Here is a 20,925-nt window from a genome sequence, read left to right as displayed (position 1 = left end):
AGAGGATGAAGCTTTAAGAAAAGCTGGGCCCTCAGTATTTCTACTGGGCTTATATTTCAAAGAGATTTTAAAGGAGGGAAAGGGACCTACATGTGCAAAAATGTTTGTGGCAGCCCTTTTTGTAGTGGCCAGAAACTGGAAACTGAGTGGATGCCCATCAGTTGGAGAATGGCTGAATAAATTATGGTATATAAATGTTGTGGAATATTATTGTTCTATAAGAAACAATCAGCAGGATGATTTCAGAGAGGCCTGGTGGAGAGACTTACACAAACTGATACGAAGTGAAATGAGCAGAATCAGGAGATCATTGTACACGGCAACAACAGGATTATATAATAACCAATTCTGATAAACGTAATCTTTTTAACAATGAGATGATTTAGGCCAATTCCAATGATCTTGTGATAAAAAGAGCCATCTACATCCAGAGAGAGGATTGTGGGAACTGAGGGTGGATCACAACATAGCATTTTCACTCTTTGTTGTTTGTTTGCATTTTATTTTCTTTCTCCTTTTTCCCTTTTTGATTTGATTTTTCTTGTGCAGCAAGATAATTGTATAAATATGTATGCATATGTTGGATTTAACATGTATTTTTTACCATGTTTAACATATATTGGATTACTTGCTATCTAGAGGAAACAGTTGGGGGAAGGGGAAAAATTGGAACACAAGATTAATGTTGAAAAAATTATCCACATATATCTTTTGAAAATTAAAAAGCTTTAATAAAAAAATAAAAATATTTTTAGCAAAGAAAAGCTGGGTCCTTAAATACATAACCATTGTATGGGGGAAATTTTTTAGTTGCCTTTTTTCTCCCAAAGGGAAAACCTTTCAGTCTACAAAGGCTTGGCAGTTGTAGGTATTTTTTTTTCTCCTCAGGGATAATAATATAGATTTTGAACTGGAAAGGTTTGAAAAGCCCTCATTTTACATATTATAAACTGAAGCCCAAAAAGTTTAGGTGACTTACATTGTCTCTGACTTGATCTGACTTAAGGTTAGTTTCTTTAATTCATTCTTAATATTCTTATGGAGAGGCTTGTGATCCTAAATCTGACTAAGGTAAGAAAGTTCCAGCAATTCATATTCAATATTCTTATGGCGTAGCCTATGATCCTAAACATAAACGGTTTCAGTATGGGTTCTGCCAAAGAAACTCCACAGGGTTGTGAAGGTCTGACAAAGCCCTTTCTAGACTTTGGCTAATTCCATACGAGGGAAGCTGAGCAAATGCTGAAGCTAAGGCCAGGGGACTGACTATCTTCTTCCTGCTACATGCTATTATTTTGAAATGGAATACAGTCTGTTGCTTACAACCAAATGGCAGAAATTAATGAGCTTCAGTTTTGTTGTTAATGGCTTACCTGTCTATAGTATGTATATATGGCTGACCACAAGCCTCTGGAAGCTTTCAGTTAAGCCTCCTCATGTGGGATATATTTCAAGTGTCTCTACTCATTCTCCTTAGGTGAACAGCAGACCCTTCCATGCCAAAATAAATAATTTAAAAAGTATAGGGTCAACAAAATTCTTTAGCTGAGCATATCTTTTAATAAAGTATGTGGAAGGCTGGAAAGAATGATGCATTGTGGAGGCACAGCTTTGCTAATGACCTCCTGTGTGTCCATGGACAAATCATTCAACTTCTCCAAGCCTCAGTTTCTTTGTCAATAATACTAGAGGGCTGGATTAGTTGACCTCCCAGATCCTTTTCATCTCAGAATCTAAGAGCATTATAACCCAGGAATCCCTCCTTCGCTTTCCACAATGAGATATCAGATAAGAATTTTAGGGAAGAACAAATTAGTGTAAGGTATGCTTTAGACAAATAATACTTTTCTTTTTAATCTTTTCATCAGAGGGAACACCTAGGATTTCAATTAAGGCAATATTTTATGAGCCCACATTTGATTTCATATAAATCCCTTAAAATAATAAAATTGCATTTCTTTTAAAAATTATGAAATTCAAAATTTTGTATATGTTTTTCAGTTCTCCAAAATTGCAGGAATTTTACTGCATTTGAAAAGAAAAAACCCCCAGAATAGGTTAACTTTTTCATTTAATAACAACTAAGGAAACATTGCATGTTGTTTTACAATTTCATTTTGTTCACCAATAAACAGTTTAAGTGACTTCTTCACATTTTAATTGCTGGGGGAATAGCTTCTTTTTGCCTTCTCAAGGGGGGAAAGAGAGAATTTAGAACTCAAAATTTTAGAAAGGAATGTTAAATTAAATATTTTTGTTTACATGTAATTGAGAAAAAATTAAGTATTTTAAAAAAGAAAGAAAAGATCTCTATTGAATTCTAAAATGTTTTATTTAGTTGAAAAATGTTATTACTTTAAAAATATTATCAAATTAAATTTTAATTCTCTTACACTGAATTATGCACCATATTCTATTTTCTTCCTTAGCCCGCATCTGAAGTTTAATAACCTTACCCTGATTTCGATACATGGACTTCCAGGAAGAAATCTTATGAACATTGGAGAGAGGAAATTTTTAGCAAGCGAGTATGAGTTCTTTTTTTTTTTTTTTTACTTCATTCTGAAATTGGAATATTAAAATGTATAAGCATTTATATTTAGCCTAAATGACAAATTACATAGAATAATAACTTAATTTTTATTTAAGATTTCCAAGGTACTTTTTGTAACCATGAGTCTGGGAGATTATTATCTTCATTTTGACATGGTTGGAAACTGAAAGTCTAAAAAGTTGCTAAATTATCCCTGATTACATAGTTTATCAGGATTTGAGGTAAAATTTGAACTTATTGTCTCCTAACTCTGAGCCTAGCACTTTTTCTATGATGCTACATGCTAATATTTTGAAATGGAAAACTGTCTGTTGCTTATAACCAAATGGCAGAACTCATCAATGGGTTTCACTTTTGTTAAAACATTTATCTTTGTCATTTTGCAACTACTTATTAAGAATTAAAATACTACTCCTAAGAAGAAAATGAACTGCTCTTTTCTAAAACCTGTATGGAAAGGGTTGCTATGATTAAAAAAAACAACAACAACACAGGAAATTATTTATTTACCAGTAGCAGTAGTTTTATGTGATTTTTATATATATAAAATAAACACATAATATTTAAATGTACAAAAATCTATTTTTTCTTTCTTCTATCCCCTACTCACATTAAAAAAGGAAAAAACCAGAAGCTGTGTAACAAGTACATACAGTTGAATCAAACAAATCCCCACATTGGTCATATCATAAAAAATTGGCTTATGCTATTTTAATGCTTTCTTATGATCAAAGCTTTTTCACTAATCACACATGGCTTTGAAATTTGGCAACAAAAACTTCCATATAAAATCTGTGATGCCCTCTAAGACCTGAGCTTTGTGTTCACAATATCTTAAAATCTAGATGATTCAACAAGTTCCATGCAATGGTACCAATTGTTTGTAGGAGTGGAGTCCAAATTAAATTTGTCTTGTTAGAACCTCTGAGGTTCTATTGACTATGCTCTTCTCAATGGTTTGACAGAGAATAAATAATAGCTAGCATCATTTGAGAATGATTTCATCACTAGGTGTGTAAATACAATCTAGGTCATTCAGGCACCCATCTCTGATGAGGTTAATGATGCTGTGATTCTCAGCAACTACTAGGGAGAGCCCTAACCAGGAAATGACAATTCATATTATCTCCACTGATATGGCCCTTTCTCAGCTACCTTTGGTCTTGGGAGATAAGAATAATATGGAAATCTGAGCTCGACAGATTACTCAAATGCCCACAGATAAGATAGTCACCCAATAAATGTTTGCTAAATTCATTTTTAGCAATTTGTTTAAAAATTCTCCCTACAAATGACTTTTTTTTTTGCCTTAGCTAATGATGAGAAGTATAGTTGGTTGACTTGATTTTCCCTTTTTTCCCCTTGACATCCTTTTGGTGCTAGTGAAAAGAGATATGACCAAAAGGTAAGCAGAACGATGAGAAGCAAGAGACCTATTGAATTACTTGATCTCATGTATCTCCTAGGATTTTTATAATTATTTAAAACAAAATTGAATTTTAAAAAAATGAGATGAGTATATAAAAGTGTTTTATAAACTGTAAAGCATGATACAAATATAAGATATTACTGTAATAACTTCTTTTTTTCCAAGGTCCATTAAAATTCAAAAAGTTTATCATCATACTAAGTATAGGACTATTTACCTTTTCCTATAGGTGTCTTTCTTTAGTTTTGTACATAGAGCTAGCCTGTACTTAAATTTTTACTACCAGTCCTGTGATAGAGCTTGTTATTTCACAACTGTGACCTCTTTTTAGCATTTTTCTAACCTGAAGTTTAGCAGTTGTGGTTTGTTTCTATGGCCCATTTACAAAATTTCCAGTGAAGATAATCTTTATCTCTCTTTCAGAGGCAGGAACAAGTGTATCCACAAGGCTTCTTTGTTTCCAGAAGCTACCTGTCTTGGTCCCTTTTGTCTCCTCAGGAGCCCTGGTATATTTATCTTTCTTGTCATCAAGCCATCAGTGAGACAGCTTCTCCCATGCTGGACTATTAACGGCCATTAACTGTCTGCTCAGGGAAATTACTTTGGAAAAATACATATTTCTTCCTCCCGAGGCTAGCTTTTATCCATCTGCTGAATTAATCAATAAAATCCCAATATTTTTGCTGGAAAAAGAAGGAATTAGATTTTTTCACTTAAAAAGTCACATTTTAAAAATGAGAAATTCCTTTAATTCAATCTATTGACATTCTATCAGATTGTCACTCCCAAATAACTTAGTGCTTCCCTTTTCTTCTGAAGAAACAACTAAAAATTTATGTGCCAATTCTCATCAGGAAAACTCTCAAATTTAAACTATTAAATATGTATTTTGACATTATCAATAATACTATCATTAAAAATAGTATTACCTTAGCCTGCTATAGATTTCCCCTGGTAGAATTTATCTTTGAATGAAGGCTCATGAAAGTAATCCTCATACACTAAATGTATTTAAATTTTCTTCACCTCATACAACCCAGTATAATATTGCTAATGTGAAAGAAATGGTACAATAAATATGAACAATTCCTTTAGGATTTCTTATGAATGTATAACTAAAACCAGTGTATTTTCTATTTTCATGCAAAAGTAAAAAACTTTTCATAAGGGAATTTTTACTCCAGCGTGTGTCATTTTCCTATGATCCAAGCATATCTGATATTCTTTTCTCATTAAAAGAATTTTTATGTGTGCTGTTTCATCCCCCCTATGGCCTTCACAGAGAGATACAAAGCAAAGAACTGCATTACCTTTCGCTGTCTTTACAATATAGCTAATGTGCTTCCATTACTAGGATTCTGTTTGAGCTTAGAAAACAAAATAGTATCTCTCTCATCCAATGTGTGGATCAAAAAGAAAAATGTTCATCTATTACCCCATTAGGATCCTGTTTACATATCTTTTTGTACAAAAAGAATAATCATAAACATCATTATATAATAATACTATTCATGTAGATTATATATTTAATACGTGTGTGTGTGTGTGTGTGTGTGTGTGTGTGTGTGTGTGTATAGACACTTTTGTTTTCAAAGCTTTTTCATATACATTATCTCATTTAATCCTTCTCACCATCTTGGGAGGTAGGCAGAGCAGGTTTCACCCTCACTTTATAGATGAGGACCTTGAACCTTAGAAAGATTGAATAATTTCCCCAAAGTCACATGTTTAGAAAGTGTCAGAGCTTTTCTTTGGCTGATTTTTGTTGTTGTTGTTGTTGTTCTGGAGGCACAATCGGAATAATAATGCACTTGGAAGTCACAGGGTCTAGATCCAAGTCCTAATTTTTCCATTTACAATATAACTGTTCTATATGATTTAATTAAAGTGTAATAGTTCTGAGACAACAGGCAATAAAAAATGAAGCATCCTCTGCCTTTGAGGAGCTTACACTCTTACTTATAATTTTTGAGAAGTAGTAATAAGTAGAATTCATCCCAAAGATGCCTAAAACTAAGAGTCTTGTTTTTGGGGTTCTGCAAAGCAATTATCTCCCTCCAGCCTCTATTTTCTTAGAGTCTGTGTCACCTCATTTAAAATGCCACATTATTCTAATCTAAAATAGAGGCCTCTGGGTGGAACAGTGGATAGTGGGATAGGCCTGAAACTCACAAAGATTTGGGCTTAAATTTGGCTACTAGCTTTGTGACCCTGAGCAAGCTTAACTATAAAATAGGGTGATAATAGTGCCTAACCCCAGGGTGGTTGTTAAGATCCAATGAGATAATGTTTTTTAAAATGCTTGACATGTAGTAAGCATTAAACAAATATTTATTTTTCCCTTTAAAATCAGAAAAAAAAAACATTTTCCATGGCTATGGAGAGGAAGCAGAGGAAAGAGTAGACTTGGGATGCATTGATTACTTTAAAAATCCCTGTTTTGGAATGGTCCAAAGCTGGGAGGGATAATTTAGCTTTAACTTGAGGATGTCAATTTGTAACTAAGTGTTTCATAACGAATAATCTTTTAGTATAGGCTCTGGTAAACTCACAGCAAGAAAAGAGACTTGAACCACTAGGGGACCTCCACCAACCCACCAGATGTCTAATTAATGCCTGCTGTCAGCTGCTCAAATGTCACTTATGGATATTCTTTCTTCACAGCCACTGTTTTAATGATAAAGATTATGCATTGATGTCACTTTGTTCCTGGGTTAATGTTGTGGTTGGTAAAATGATTGGCATAAACAGAGCTGCCAAGCACATCCTCCTTTCCAATGAAAAGATAGTGCCATATGACCACCTCATCCTCTGCACCGGGCAGCAATACCAGGTAAGGCTGGGCTGTGCACGCTGGGCAGAAGCCGGTGTGTTTGGTGATTACCGCGATTAGCGATTAATCCATTTACCGGCTCCTCCTGTAAAGAGCATCTCCCCTTGTCTGAGCACGGTGACAGCTGCTGTTCTATGTCTATAAAGCACTCTTAAAGCATACTCGTGACCAGAATTGTAGCCTGAAACCCTCCTCTCGTCGCATTCCAACAAAAACATTTTGCTCAAGGATAAAAATGAGATCGAGTTGGAGAAATGTCACTCTTGAATCTGTTGACTAAAAGACTAACATTGCTGCCTTTTATATCCGAATTCAGGCACTGGTCATGCATTTGAAGGTAAGATAATGTACATTTGAAGTCTATTGCACTTGGACTGTGTAATATGGTTCTCCCTAATCTGTCCAGTAGGGCTACTTACCTTTAAAGATTACTCGTGTTTCACTCTTTTCACCAATAGCTTTTATTCTTTTTTAAAAAGAGTTCCAATTTTCAAAGATTGTGGAGTGTTTTTTTTTTTAACTTGGAAAAAAGGATGAAAAGCAAACTAGAAAAATTTTTGACATTTCAATATTTACTTTTCTTTTGATATCTCTTAACCACCTAGATCTTTTACTGTACTTCCCTTCCTTTCTCCCTGGGTATGGTTCAATTTATTTTTGGCAAATTATACATCTTTCCCCATCGTAGAGTTCCCTGCCACTTTGGAAGAAACTCTGCATGGACGAAATGGCCAGGATGTTGATTGAAATGAGCATCTGCCCATGTGTGTCCAGCTGCCCTTGTGGCATTAGCTTGTGGCACATTAAGCTCTTGCCATTTTTACAACTGGAAAAAATAAATGGAAAAGTGATCAACAGTGTTCCAATTTAATTTTTCTCCAGGATATGAGAATTAAAGGTAACCAGAGTGATGTGGAAAGGGCAGTTTAAATTCATGAGAGAGTTTATCTTTTTTTTTTTTTTTTTTTGCCTCTTTTCCTTTTTCTCATTTATCTAGTGACCAGGCCCCAGAATTATGAAAGTTTGAATGGTTTCTTTTAACAATATAAATTAATAATTGGCACAATATAAACTCAAAATATCACTGAGAAAACTGTAACCTGTTCAACTTAGTCTCAAGAGTTGCCTATATTTTGGAGAAAGTATTCACAACCTAGCACTAACATAAAATCCAAAGTCAAGAAGTAGGTTAGAAGAATGAGTAGATTTTAAAAAAAGAATCCCACCATAAAGAGCCATTAGGTAATGAAAAAACTCAAGACAGAAATCCACAGAAACAGAATATCAAAAATATCTGTAAATGAGGCCTCAAGGAAAATGGAATAGTTAATATAAGATCTAAACAAAAGAGCTAAAATTATTTTTAAAACCAAATAATAATTATATAAGGAAAATAGTAAAAGAAATGAGAGGTATGGAAGAAAAATAGGGAAAGAGTGCTAAAAACTTAGGACAAAAAAAATTTATCCAAAAAAAAATGATTCCCTAAAAATTAGAATTGAATAAACAGAAGCTGACTCTATCGGACATCAAAAAATACTAAAGCTAATATTGAACAAATTGAAGTTGACGCTATCAGACACCAAGAAATTAAAAAAAAAAAAAAACTTGGAAAAAAAAAACTTAAAAAAAAGAATGTGAAGTATCTCCTAGCAAAAATAACTGGCCTGGAAAACAGATCAAGAAGAATCATTTGGACTACCTGAAAGCCATAATCAAGAAAAATAAACCCTTGGCATAATATTTTAAGATTTAAATTTTTTTTATAAAAATAGCTTTTTATTTTTCCAAAATTTTTCCAAATACATACAATACATCCACCTTTGCAAAACTTTGTGTTCCAAATTTTTCTCCTTCTTTCCCCCAGCATCTTTCCCCTAGATAGAAAGCAATTCAATGTAGATTAAACATGCAGTTCTTCTAATCATATTTCCATATTCATCATGCTGTACAAAAAATATCATATCAAAAAGGAAAAAACTTGAAAAAGAAAAAACAAGCAACAATAACAACAAAAAGGTGAAAATACTACACTTTGATCCACATTGAGTCTCCACAATTCTGTCTCTGACTGCGAATGGCTCTTTCCATCACAAGTCTTTTGGAATTGCCTTGAATCACCTTATTGCTGAAAAGAGTCAAGTCCATCCCAGCTGGCCATCACATAATAAATATTCTTGTTGCTGTGTACGATGATCTCTTGGTTCTATTCACTTCACTTAGCATCAATGCATGTAAGTCTTTTCAGGCTTTTCTGAAAGGAGCTTACTCATCATTTCTTATAGAACAATAATATTCCATTACATTCATATACCATAACTTATCCAATCATTCCGTGATGAGCATCCACTTCATTTCCAGTTCCTTGACATCACAAAAAGGGTTGCTACAAATATTTTCCAATGTGGGTCCTTCTCCCTCTGTCATGATATCTTTGGGATACAGAGAGAAACTGCTGGATCAAAGGGTATGTATAGTTTGATAGCCCTTTGATTCCAAATGCTCTCCAGAATGATTGGATTAGTTCACAATTCCACCAACAATGCATTAGTGTCTCAGTTTTCTAACATTCCCTCAATAGTATCTTTTCTTGTCATCTTAGCTAATCTGAGAGGTATGAAGTTATCTTAATTTGTATTTCTCTAATCAATAATGATTTAAATCATTTTTTTTTCACATGACTAGAAATAGCTTTAATTTCATCTAAAAATCATCTCTTCATATGCTTTGATAATTTATCATTTGGAGAATGACTTGTATTCCTATAAATTTGAGTTAATTCTCTAAATATTTTAGAAATGAGGCCTTTGTCAGAAATACTCAAAGTAAAAATTTTTTCCCATATTTGTGTTTTCCTTCTAATTTTGACTGCATTGGTTTTGTTTGTACAAACCTTTTAAATTCAATATAATCAAAATTATTTATTTTTCATTTCATAATCATCTCTAGTTTTTCTTTGGCCATAAATTCTTCCCTTTTCTACTAGATCTGAGAGGTAGTCTATCCCTCGTTTTCTTAATTTGCTTATAGTATCACTTTTTATGTCTAAATCATGAACCCGTTTCAATCTTATCTTGGTGTATGGTGTTAAGTGTTGTTCAATACCTAGTTTCTGTCTTACTTTTTTCTCAGCTACTTTTGTCAAATATCCCAGAAGCTGGAGTCTTTGTGTTTATCAAACATTAGATTACTGTAGTCATTGATGATTGTGTCTTATGAATCTAAACTATCCCACTGATCTATTACTCTATTTCTTACCCATTTTGCTAACTATTGCTTTATGGTTTAATTTTAAATCTGCTATAGCTAGCCCACCTTCCTTTGCATTTTTCCCATTAATTCCCTTATTGCAAGATATTTTAAAATAAAACTGCTTAGGTCTCTTAGAACCAGAAGGTAAGGTAGAAATTAAAATAATTCACTAACTGCCACTTACCAAATGATATTGCAGAACTCATAAAATCTAGGCTTTCCAGCAAGAAAAATGTAACTTAAAAAAAAAAAACTGATTATAATTCTATGGGAGGGGAAAAGGAATAGATTTTTTGATGAAATAGAGGACTTTTAGGAATCCCTGATGAAAAGGTCAGAACCAAATAGAAAGTTTGACCTATAAAACAAGAATCAGGAGAAGCACAGAAAAATTAAACCTGAGTGATGAGACTGAACAAGATTAAGTTATTTACATTATTGTTTGGGGAGAAATATATGTAGGACTGTTGTTACCAGGGATCATAAAGGGAATGTAATTAAACAGAAGATCTGGGAGTAATCATTTTATTTTTTTGGTGATATTAAAAGATGAATATAAAGGTTGAAAAATAATACACTGGGAGAAGGAAAATATAGGAAGAATGGAGCAAATTATCACATAACTGGGGTACACAAATGGAAACCTTTACAAAAAGGAGAAAAGAATGTGAGAAATCTGGTGACACTTGAACTTCACCCCCTGAACTTCATATTTGGACTGGAAAAAGAGAGAAAAAACCATATATAAACCAAATATACTTCACTCAACAGTGAAAATGAGGGAAAGGGGTTAAAGGAATGGAGGAGAAGAGGGAGAACATAGAGAAGAATTAGTCAGAAGTACAGCAAAACTCTTAAAGAAGGGATAGGAAACAAAGAGAAGTGTAAGAATAAGATAGAGGGAGATACACAATAATCAAAACTGAATGTGAATGGGATAAATTCAGTCATTAAATGGAAGAGGATGCAGATTGAATTAACTCAAAATCAACAATATTATGTTTTCAAGAAACACACTTGAAACAGATACACTTAGGGTTAAATAATTTTTTATGTTTCAACTGAAGTAAAAAAAAGGGGGGGGGGAGAGGTAACATTTGTGATCTTAAGTAAAGCAAGAGTCAAAATTCTAAATAAAAGAGATTAACAAAGAAACTATATTTTGTTCAAAAATTCCATAAATAATGGATTAATATATATATTAAACACACACACACTATATAGATAGATAGATATACTAACTGGCATAGCTTCTAAATGCTTAAAGGAAAAGTTAAATGAATTACATAGAGAAATAGACAGTAAAATAATATTGGTGATGTAAATTGCTCCTCTCAAATTTAAATCTAAATGAAAAATGAACAAAAAGGTAATGAATAACTTAAATAAAAAAGTTATGCAAAATATTAAGTGCACATTTCCCTGATTTTTCTGCAATTAAAAGTATATTCAATAAAGGGTCTTTGAAGCATAAAAAAATTTAATTGGAAATCAAATAACTTAATCCTAAAGAATGGCTGGGTCATAGAAAAATCATAAAATTAATCAGTTTCATTAAAGATAATGACAGCCATGAAAAAAAAATACCAGAATTTTGGGGATTCAGCCAAAATAGTATTTAGAGGGAAAAATAACACTTTCAATAACAAAGAATCAACTAATTGGGCATGCTACTAAAAAAAAAATAAACTAGAACAGAAAACAATCAAAAATATTCAACTAAACACCAAAATTAAAATCTTAAAAATCAAGAGCGAGATTAAAAAAAACTGAAAGCAAAAAAACATTGAATTAATAAACCTAGAAACTGTTTTTTTGGAAAAATACATAGTATCAATCTAAAACCAAGAGCAAGCATTACTAGTATCAAGGACAAGCTAAAGACCATTTCGTTAAGCTTTAGGGTAAAGAAAGAATGTCCATTATAATCATAACTATTTAATCTGGTGCCCAAAAATGCTAGCTATAGCAATAACACAATTATTGAAGTAATAAGTATAAGCAAAAAAGGAAAAAATGGTTTTTCAGATTTGTTAGTTCATCTAACATAGAGAATCATGGTAAGTTAACTAAAAAAAAACTCATTGAAACAATGAACAAAGTTCATTTCAAGTTTAAAGTTCAAAGTTTAACAAAAAATTATAGAATACAAAATAAAAAGCATATAAATGATCAAGATTTCTGTATATTACCAAAAAAATCCAGCAGGAAGAAAAATTCCAATTAAAATAACAAAAAGTAAAAAAAAATACATATGAATCTACCTGTCATTACACACACAGGAACTGTATCAAAACAATTATAAAATAGTCTTTGCACATATAAAAACAGATTGAGATAATTGAAGAAATATTAATTGCTTATGGGTAGACCTAGTTTATATTATAAAAATGACCATATTACTTAAGCTGCTTTAGATAGTATCCAGTGCCATAAATGGCATTTTCTAAAATGTCCAGAGGATTACTTCATAAGGATAGCCAACCATAATAAAATATCTGGAGTAATACAAGATAAGTAATAACAAGGGAATTAAAGGAAAAAAATAGGAAGGAATGGGATCTAGTAAGTACCAAATCTCAAACTATGCTACAAAGCCATAATTATCAAAAATAAGTTAGTCTGGATAAGAAATAGATTGATCAGTGGGAAAGATTGGATGCACAACATACAGAAGCAAATGAGTGGAGTAGATTAAAATTCACAAAAGGCAAAATCAAGTTTTGATTACATAAATTTTTTAAAGTTTTTGTACAAATAAATCCAAGGCAAGTAAAATGATAAAAAGAAGCAGGAAAGGGTGTGTGTGTGGGGGGGGGCGGGATCTTTGTAGCAAGCTTCTCTGATAGGAGGCTCATTTCAAGCTATATAGGGGAATTTAGTTAAATCTGTAAGAATATGATCATTCCTCAATTAATAAATGGTCAAAGATAGGCAGTTTCAGAGGAAAAAAATAAGCTATCAGTAGTCATACAGAGAAAAAAAAATGCTCTGAATCTAATAACTAGAGAAATTAAAATTAAAACAACTCTGAGGCATTACCTTATGCTCATCAGATTGGCTGAGTTAACAAGGAAAATAACAAATGCAGGTGGAGTGAGAAGTTTTGGAATTGAAAATAAAACTGAATTTTATAAAGTAGAATATCAGTCTTATAAGAGTAGTTCCATCTCACTAGAGGTCCTCAAGGAAAGACTAGATCATCACTAGATAGGGTATTGAAGGGGTAATTTTTGTTCCTGCTGGAGCAAATGGTTCCTGAGGTGCTTTTCAATACTGAGATTCTGTGATTCTGAAGTATTTCTTAGGGTGGTTATCGATCAGGATCAAATAAGATTCTGATTATTAAAGAACAAAATGATGTAATCTTGAAAGACTCTAGATTAGAGTCAGGAAGCCGGGTTTTATCATTCTATCTTTGTATGACTGAGCAAGTCAGTTGATCTCCATGAGACTGTTTTTTCATTTATAAAATAGCTAAGTAAAACTAGATAATCTCAAGTTCTCGTTCTAACAGAAGGCTTAAAATCTGATGAGGATCAAATGAGATAAAATATGTAGTGTCTTGAAAACTTTAAAGTTTTACGTAAATGTTAAATATTACTACTACTACTATTATTATTTCCTTTGTGTCTTGACACTGTCAAAGAGAACTGCATTATCTACAGCTAAGATTCCAATTAACAATCAGGTATCACCAAATATTTTTCTAGTAAGAGTACTGTCATCACAGCAAAGGCAGAAAAAAACATACAGTAATAGAGATTACCTACACAAAGCAAGAATTTTGAGTCCCATTTTATTATTTCACCAAGTCTTATCCTTCTCCATTGTCTTTAAGTCTTTTTTTTTTTATTATAGTAACTTTTTATTGACAGATGTCTTTAAGTCTTTACAGGGTATGGTATATTAATTTAAAAGTCTGATTAAGTCAATTAATCAAATGAAGGCCGAAAATTGTCCAAGATCTGAGAGAATTTGAGTCCCCAAACTCTGACACAGATACCCGCAAAGGAGAGAGCATGATTCATGAGAACGAACATTTATATAGCACTTAGTATGTTCCAGTGCTGAGTATGACAGTGATTATCTTGTTTGATCTTCACAATGACCCTGGGAGATAGGGGTTATTTTCCTCCTCATTTGACAGAGGAGGAAACGGAGGCAGAATAGCTTTTGAGAACCTATGACCTGTTCGTTATCACTAAATTCCTTTCGTGTTCTCTATGTTCAAGACTTCAGGAACCTCAGCAGCAGAATCCAGTACCTAGACCTCTCCAGGGACATGACCAGGGAAGAATAATTCATAAATACAAAGAGAAATCCACCTGGGAATAATTGAGGCTAATTGGGGGAGGTCCTGTTTGCTCTCTACCACCAAATACTACAAGGTTCTGCATAAATAATATGAGTTAATGTACAAAGACCAGGAATGGAAATCTTACTAATTCTTACTGACTTGCTTAACTTCAAAACCATGCTCTGCTGTCAGGGTCCTTTATCTTCCTGTTTCCTTTCAAGGCAGAGATTGTGTCTTTTTTTGCTGGCATCTGCATCCCTCCCATCTTGCACAATGCCTGGCTCATTGTAAGCACCTAATCAATACTTGTTTACTCACTCTTATTGCAGCCAGGCTCACTACGGGAAAAAGACAAGTGTACTCCAGGATTGCTGATTCTAGCTGCTCCTTTCCTTCCCTCCCTGCTCAGCTGCACTACCTTCCATACTGTGCTAACAACACAGCTTATCCAGGCTGGAACAACCTACTCCAGTAATTGAGCGCTTATTTATGCTTTGTATTCTTTTGCTTTGAAATCCTTCTCTCCTGTGACTCTTCCCCTTCCTTCAGCCACACTGGGAATTGCCAAGTCTTATTGATTCTGCCTCCACAACTCATCTCATAGCCATCACTTTATTTCTGTTCACACATTTTCTACCTTATTTTAAGTCCTCATCACATTTTGTCTGAACCACTCTAGTAGCTTCCTGGTTGTTATTCCTGCCTGCAGTCTGCACTCTAATTATCCACCACATAGTTGCTAAAAATTAATATTCCTAAAATATAGATCTATCCCAGGACGCTAGGAGATTTTGGAAATTTACCAGGTTCCTTCATCTATTTGTCTTATCATTTAGCAGCTTTCTAAATAGATGATTTGGTGTATAGAATCAGAAAGATGAAAAACAATGTGTACTTGAAAGCCAAAAATATTAGAATGAAATTTCGAAATACATGTGGCTGACCTAATTTAGTATAAGAGCAGAAAATAGAAATACAACTGATTATTGCTCCATCCTCCTAATTAAGGATACATACTATGAGTTCTCTGGAGGATGATACTATCAGTTGCAATGTCAATTTGTGTGGTCTAATAGGATTGTGAAGAAAACAATAGTCGAGAGAGAAGTTTTTAACCTTTCTTTATATTTAGAGAAGGTTTGGCTTTCTCATGTAGGCAGCAATGGACTTATTCTTGCTTCTAATATCTATATTTTGGATCAGAGACTATGCTGAAATTTAACTTTTATAACAATGACCTATTTTAATAAATTTTTAGCCTGTGGTCCGACCCCCTTATACAAATAAGCTTATACAAATATTTCTGGCATTAAGGAAATAAGCACTCAACCTTTTTGTACCATTGGCCATTATCAGTACCATTTATAAATACCAGGCACTCAACCATATTTTTGCCAAACAACATGGACACCACGTAGTCATAGCCCCCAGCAACTTAAAATTCCTGAGCTCAAGAAAACTGACAGCTATAGTTTCACAATTGCTGGGATTATGGGCATAGTTCCTTGGAATTTTGAACAAGGACCTTATGACTGAGCTATGCAAGGTTAGTAAATACCAAATAAACAAAATGAAGGAATGAACAAATGACAGTATCAATCTATTCATAGCCTAAATAAATGACTTAACTCATTAAACTGTTTATCAGTTACCCAATTTCAAATTACTAGAAGTAATTTGAATAATTTAACATTAAATTTTGTATGGTACTTTATATATTGATTATACCTTGAATCTCAAATCTATATTTTAATCTACAAGATGAATTATTTGGGGATTTTCAAAATTGTCCAATGGCATTAAAGGCTTCGTGGTCCCCTCTAATAAAGTGAACCACAATTCAAGATCTTCCTCCAGGGACTTTATAGTTTTTGATACCCAGGCAATACAAATGGAGCAGGCCAAAACTTCAGAGTCTGATGGGTGGATAGACCTTGCTCTTGAGCCTCCAGGAGATTCTACACAAAATAACAGACTCTCATTGGTTGACCAACAGGCTAGTAAATAGACCTTAACACAAAAACAAGGGTGGAGGCCCTCTAGCTTCCTTTGATTAAGTAAATGAATTTATAATATGCAGCTGATAGTTTTGATGCCTACTATAATGGTTCTGATATGGAATCATATTAAACTGATTAATATCAATTGGAATAAAATAGAGGTCCAATAAACTATCTAATATGATTGCTGGGGAGGGAGGCTAAAAAAAAATCTGCTATTAAAACATCATTCTTATAATCAAAACTTTTTAGTAATTCCTTATTACCTCTTCAGCATGGCATTAAAAACCCTTCATAATATGGTTCCAGCTTCTTTTCCAGTCTTGCTTTCATATTACTTTCTATTCTAGTCAAATTGCACTGCTGCTTCTTGTGCAAAACATTCTCTCTCCTACCTCATTCCCTTACATAGATAGTCCCCACACCTGGAGAGCCATTCAATCTCGACTCCACTACTAATCAGCACAGGAGCTTTGATCTGCTCCAATTCCAACTGGGCATCTAGTGGCCCTCACTCCTAGTGATATAGCATCTTGGGAAGAACTTAGGATGAATGTGTTCTTAACTTGAGCTCACTTATCTCAGAATTCATGAGCTTAAACAATCCGCCAGCCTCAGCCTGCCTGGAAGCAGGAATTTCAAGCACCACCTGCCTGATTGTACCTTGTCTTCATCTCTGCCTTTTAGAATCTCCATTTTCCTTCAAAATTAAAGACCATCTTCTATACAAAGTTTATCTGGATCCCCCAATTTTTAGTGCCCTCTCCATGTATTATGCTTTCTTTTTATTTATCTGTATCCATCTGTATGGAAGCTCCTTGAAGGCAAAGACGGTTTCATTATTGCCTTGTATCTCCATTTTCTATTATAACACTTCACACACAATTGACGTTTAATAAATGCCTGTTAAAGTGAATCAAATTGAAAAGAAGTCCTCAACGAAGATGGTGCCATTTTGATGAGCTAATTAACAATTTTGGCTAGAAACATGCTCTTGGTGCCAGCAAGCACTCTATTGGGATAGATAGTATGGCTTAAGTGTCTTGATTACAAAACACTCATACCCTTAACATTACTTTTATTATTGCTATTTACATTTGTACGCTACCATAGCTAGTTCTCCACACAGGGACCTTTGCCTGTTACTTGAGTTCTACCAAGCTCTGGATAGTTTACTTTAGACTCAGTCTTTCAACTATTATTATCCACTTTGTCTGCCCTAATAATGTGGGAAATGTCATCCTACATCACAAAAACCTTGTCCTTCAGTGACGTTTTCCCTACTTCATACCACAGCAATGGTCACAGAGAACTCCATGAATGCTAGACCATATAGGAATTTATATATAGATTGTGGGGAAATTATTATACTTTTGCAACTGTAGTAAACTCATTTTTAGTTTAGACTTTGTTCTTTTCCCTCTACTTTTTTCTAACATACTGTACCCACTATGTGGAAGGGGAATACACTGAGCGTTTTATAAAGTGAAAGGTTGTCAATTTGTTATTCATTATAATAATTTTATATGAAGGACTTTTTTTCTGGTTCATTAAAGTATGACTACTAAAGTGATCTGATGTGACTAAAATTCCATTTTCTTTTGTACTACCAGCCTCTCTTCTGTTTTTCCATTAAGATTTCAAAACTGTAATGACTTATGGTCACTATTATGTATATTGTTCATGTTGATAAAAGCAACTGGTTGTCTATTTAATAAGTATTAAGATTATCATAAAAATATAGGTCCATTTTGACAGAAAGAAAATCTTTTCTCTAATTGTATCTTTCTAAAACATATGTTTTTGTGGTTATCTTCAAAAAATAGGTATTTTCCATAAGCAGAACTGGTTGACATTTTAATAATACCCCCAAAAGTAGGGCTACATTATATCTTGGATTCAAATTAATTTAAAACCATTTCATTTCACATTTCAAAAAATCCTTTTTCCTTAATAATTTAAATAAAAATTTAAGACTATTGTTTTAATTCATTGTAGTTACCCCAAAATTATATACAAAATGTTCTTTTTGAGGAGTTTTGTGAATAGTATATTGAATAACATTTTCCTCCCTTATTTATAATAATAAGAGAATATTTTAATTGTCCCATAGGTAAGAGGAATGAGTACCTTTTCCTCTATACTTAGCTAGAGCAGGGTTTTATACACTCTCCAGAGTTTACAAGACAGGGGAAAAGTTGACAAATATATATATATTATTCTCCTGGATTCACTTGCTTGCTTCTGTACATATTAAAGGCTTGTGTATGCATTTTCCCTGTAAGGGTGAGCTGTCCATTGGTGCTTCCTCAATTGTGCCCAACAATCCCAACATTAGCAGCTGCAGAAATTCCATGAGGGGTGCACAGGAGTCTACTTTGCCCTGTGGGAGCCAGAGAAAATACCATTCTGATCTGAGATCAAAGAAGGAAGTCAAATTAATCCTGTGTTACAAGGAATTAAAAAATAAAATTCAACATGTTCTCCTGAACTTTCCATTCAATTGAAAAGTAGTATGAGGGTGTTAAAAGCTAGAATGCTAATTCAAGTTCATGCAATAGTTTCCTTTTTCAACACACCCAGAAACTGAAATTATTTTCCAAAAGATCTTTTGTTTTTAGACACAGTCTCTTCCTACTCTTTAATCCAGAATCCTTAAGGTTGTCCTGTGTAGGACTGCCCAACTTGTCTTGACCAAGAGATAAAGGACTAAAATGAAGACTAGCCCCTAATGTACTTTGACATGGCAGAGGGGAAGTTACCATTTTAAATCCCCCAATCCAGTTTTAACTAATATCATGCTCTAGTCCCAAGATTTCTATTTCCATCCAATCAAAGCTACCCATGAGGAAAGACAACGGAATAAATTTTTAAGAAAATAGAAATTGACTTTAATACTATGTTATAAGCAGCAAAGACTGCGGCATCCAGCTGCTGGGGCAGTGAGCACATCTGCAGAGGACCGGAAAATTTATACCTGGCAGCTGCAGATGAGAACAGTCAAAGAGAAAATTGTGGATCTTCAGTGCTTTCCTTCCCTTGGTGGCAGTCTCACCGGCACCCCAGTCCTTTGTATCTTCCAGCCCTTATCTCCCAGATAGTTGTGCCTGTTCCCTCATTCGAATTTGCCTGCACGGTGTCCCATCCCCTTTGGCTCTGCCCTGTTAATAAACTAATTGTGCTGGTGTGTTAATGGCTGTTAATCTGTTAGACATATTAGGCTTCCCAGGTAACATAATTGCCTTTTAATGGGAGCCTTTAGGAAACAGCATGGGAATGATGGTGATGGTGAGAATTTCAGATGCCAAGGAGGTCAATGGGGAAAGATAGGAAACTTTCTCATTCCCTCCAAATTATACCAGGCAGGGGTGGGAAGCTGCTTAGGTAAAAGACCAGCTTTGGCTGCCAAGCCAGAAAGGCAGCAGTGTGGTGAGTTAGCTAGGGTGCTGGGGCTGGGATCAGGAAGACCTGAGCTCAAATATATCTTCATGAATTTATGACCCTAAGGAAGTCACTTAAACCTAGTTTCCTCAACTGTGAAATAAGGATGATATCTATACCTCCCTTTTTGCAGGGTTGTTGGGAGGATCCAATGAGACGTTTAACTTTTTTTTTTACATTTAAAAAAAATTATGGTACATAGTATTCACTTTATTTTTATGTTAAATATGATAAATATATCTATGTAAATCCAATATAGACATACATAATTATCTTGCTCACAAGCAAAATCAGATCAAAAAGGAAAAAAATGAGAAAGAAAATAAAATTCAAGCCAATAACAAAAGAAGTGAAAATGCTATCTTGTGATTCCACACTCATTTTCCATCGCCTCTCAGAGTGTAGATGGCTCTCATCACTACTTGATCATTGGAACTGGCCTGAATCATGAGACATTTGTAAAGCATTTAGCAAAGAGCTCGGCACATAGTAGGTGTTATTTAAATGTTTATTCTCTCTCATTCCCTCTCCCAAGTCATAATACAATATATTGCAAAGTTTCAAAGAGTTGTAGACTGTAGGAGCTATATTTGAATTTTCTTGAACTATAGCCCACCACTTCTTTTTAGTTTATCACTAATTACCTCTTCTGTCAAGGGTTATTCATGGCACTCTTAGAGGAACATACCTATTCTAGCCATTCTTCATGTCACTTCTGCATTAGAATGACTATGTCATCATCTAGCATATTGTTTCTCTTGATATATTTGCCTCAGGTCCCATGTCCCACAGGAGCTGACATCACTAAACTATTGACTAACAGAGAGATCAAGAAGGACAGCAAGCAAAGATACACTGGCCAAATCCCTTCTAATCTTTTCACTCTCAATGATGAGGAAGATTGCTTAAGGGCACTGAAATGGATAAAGGAGAACCTTATTCCTTCAGAAGGTATGGATTTTTGTAACTATAAACATTTTCAGAGCAGTATTTTCTTTCTATAATGAGTCTCATTCTTCATCTAGTTCAGCATATAATTACTGTCTAATTAATTCCAACCAAATCTTTCATCTGTCATGCTTTGTTTTCCAGATTAATTTACAACTTGTTGTCATT

General features: G+C 33.8%; 1 protein-coding gene across 2 annotated transcripts in view; it reads left to right on the top strand.

Moving 5' to 3' along the window:
• CFAP61 (cilia and flagella associated protein 61) overlaps positions 1 to 20,925 on the top strand; it is a 324,804-nt gene that overhangs the window by 198,800 nt on the left and 105,079 nt on the right. For both annotated transcript variants that reach the window (XM_031951049.1, XM_031951048.1), the window contains 3 exons: positions 2,430 to 2,528; positions 6,648 to 6,816; positions 20,586 to 20,760. In XM_031951049.1, coding sequence (XP_031806909.1) covers positions 2,430 to 2,528; positions 6,648 to 6,816; positions 20,586 to 20,760 — 443 coding nt within the window. The remainder of the gene's footprint in view (positions 1 to 2,429; positions 2,529 to 6,647; positions 6,817 to 20,585; positions 20,761 to 20,925) is intronic.

Source organism: Sarcophilus harrisii, chromosome 2 (assembly GCF_902635505.1).
Source record: "Sarcophilus harrisii chromosome 2, mSarHar1.11, whole genome shotgun sequence".
Taxonomy (NCBI): Eukaryota; Metazoa; Chordata; class Mammalia; order Dasyuromorphia; family Dasyuridae; genus Sarcophilus; species Sarcophilus harrisii.
This window is presented reverse-complemented; position numbering and strand designations above follow the sequence as displayed.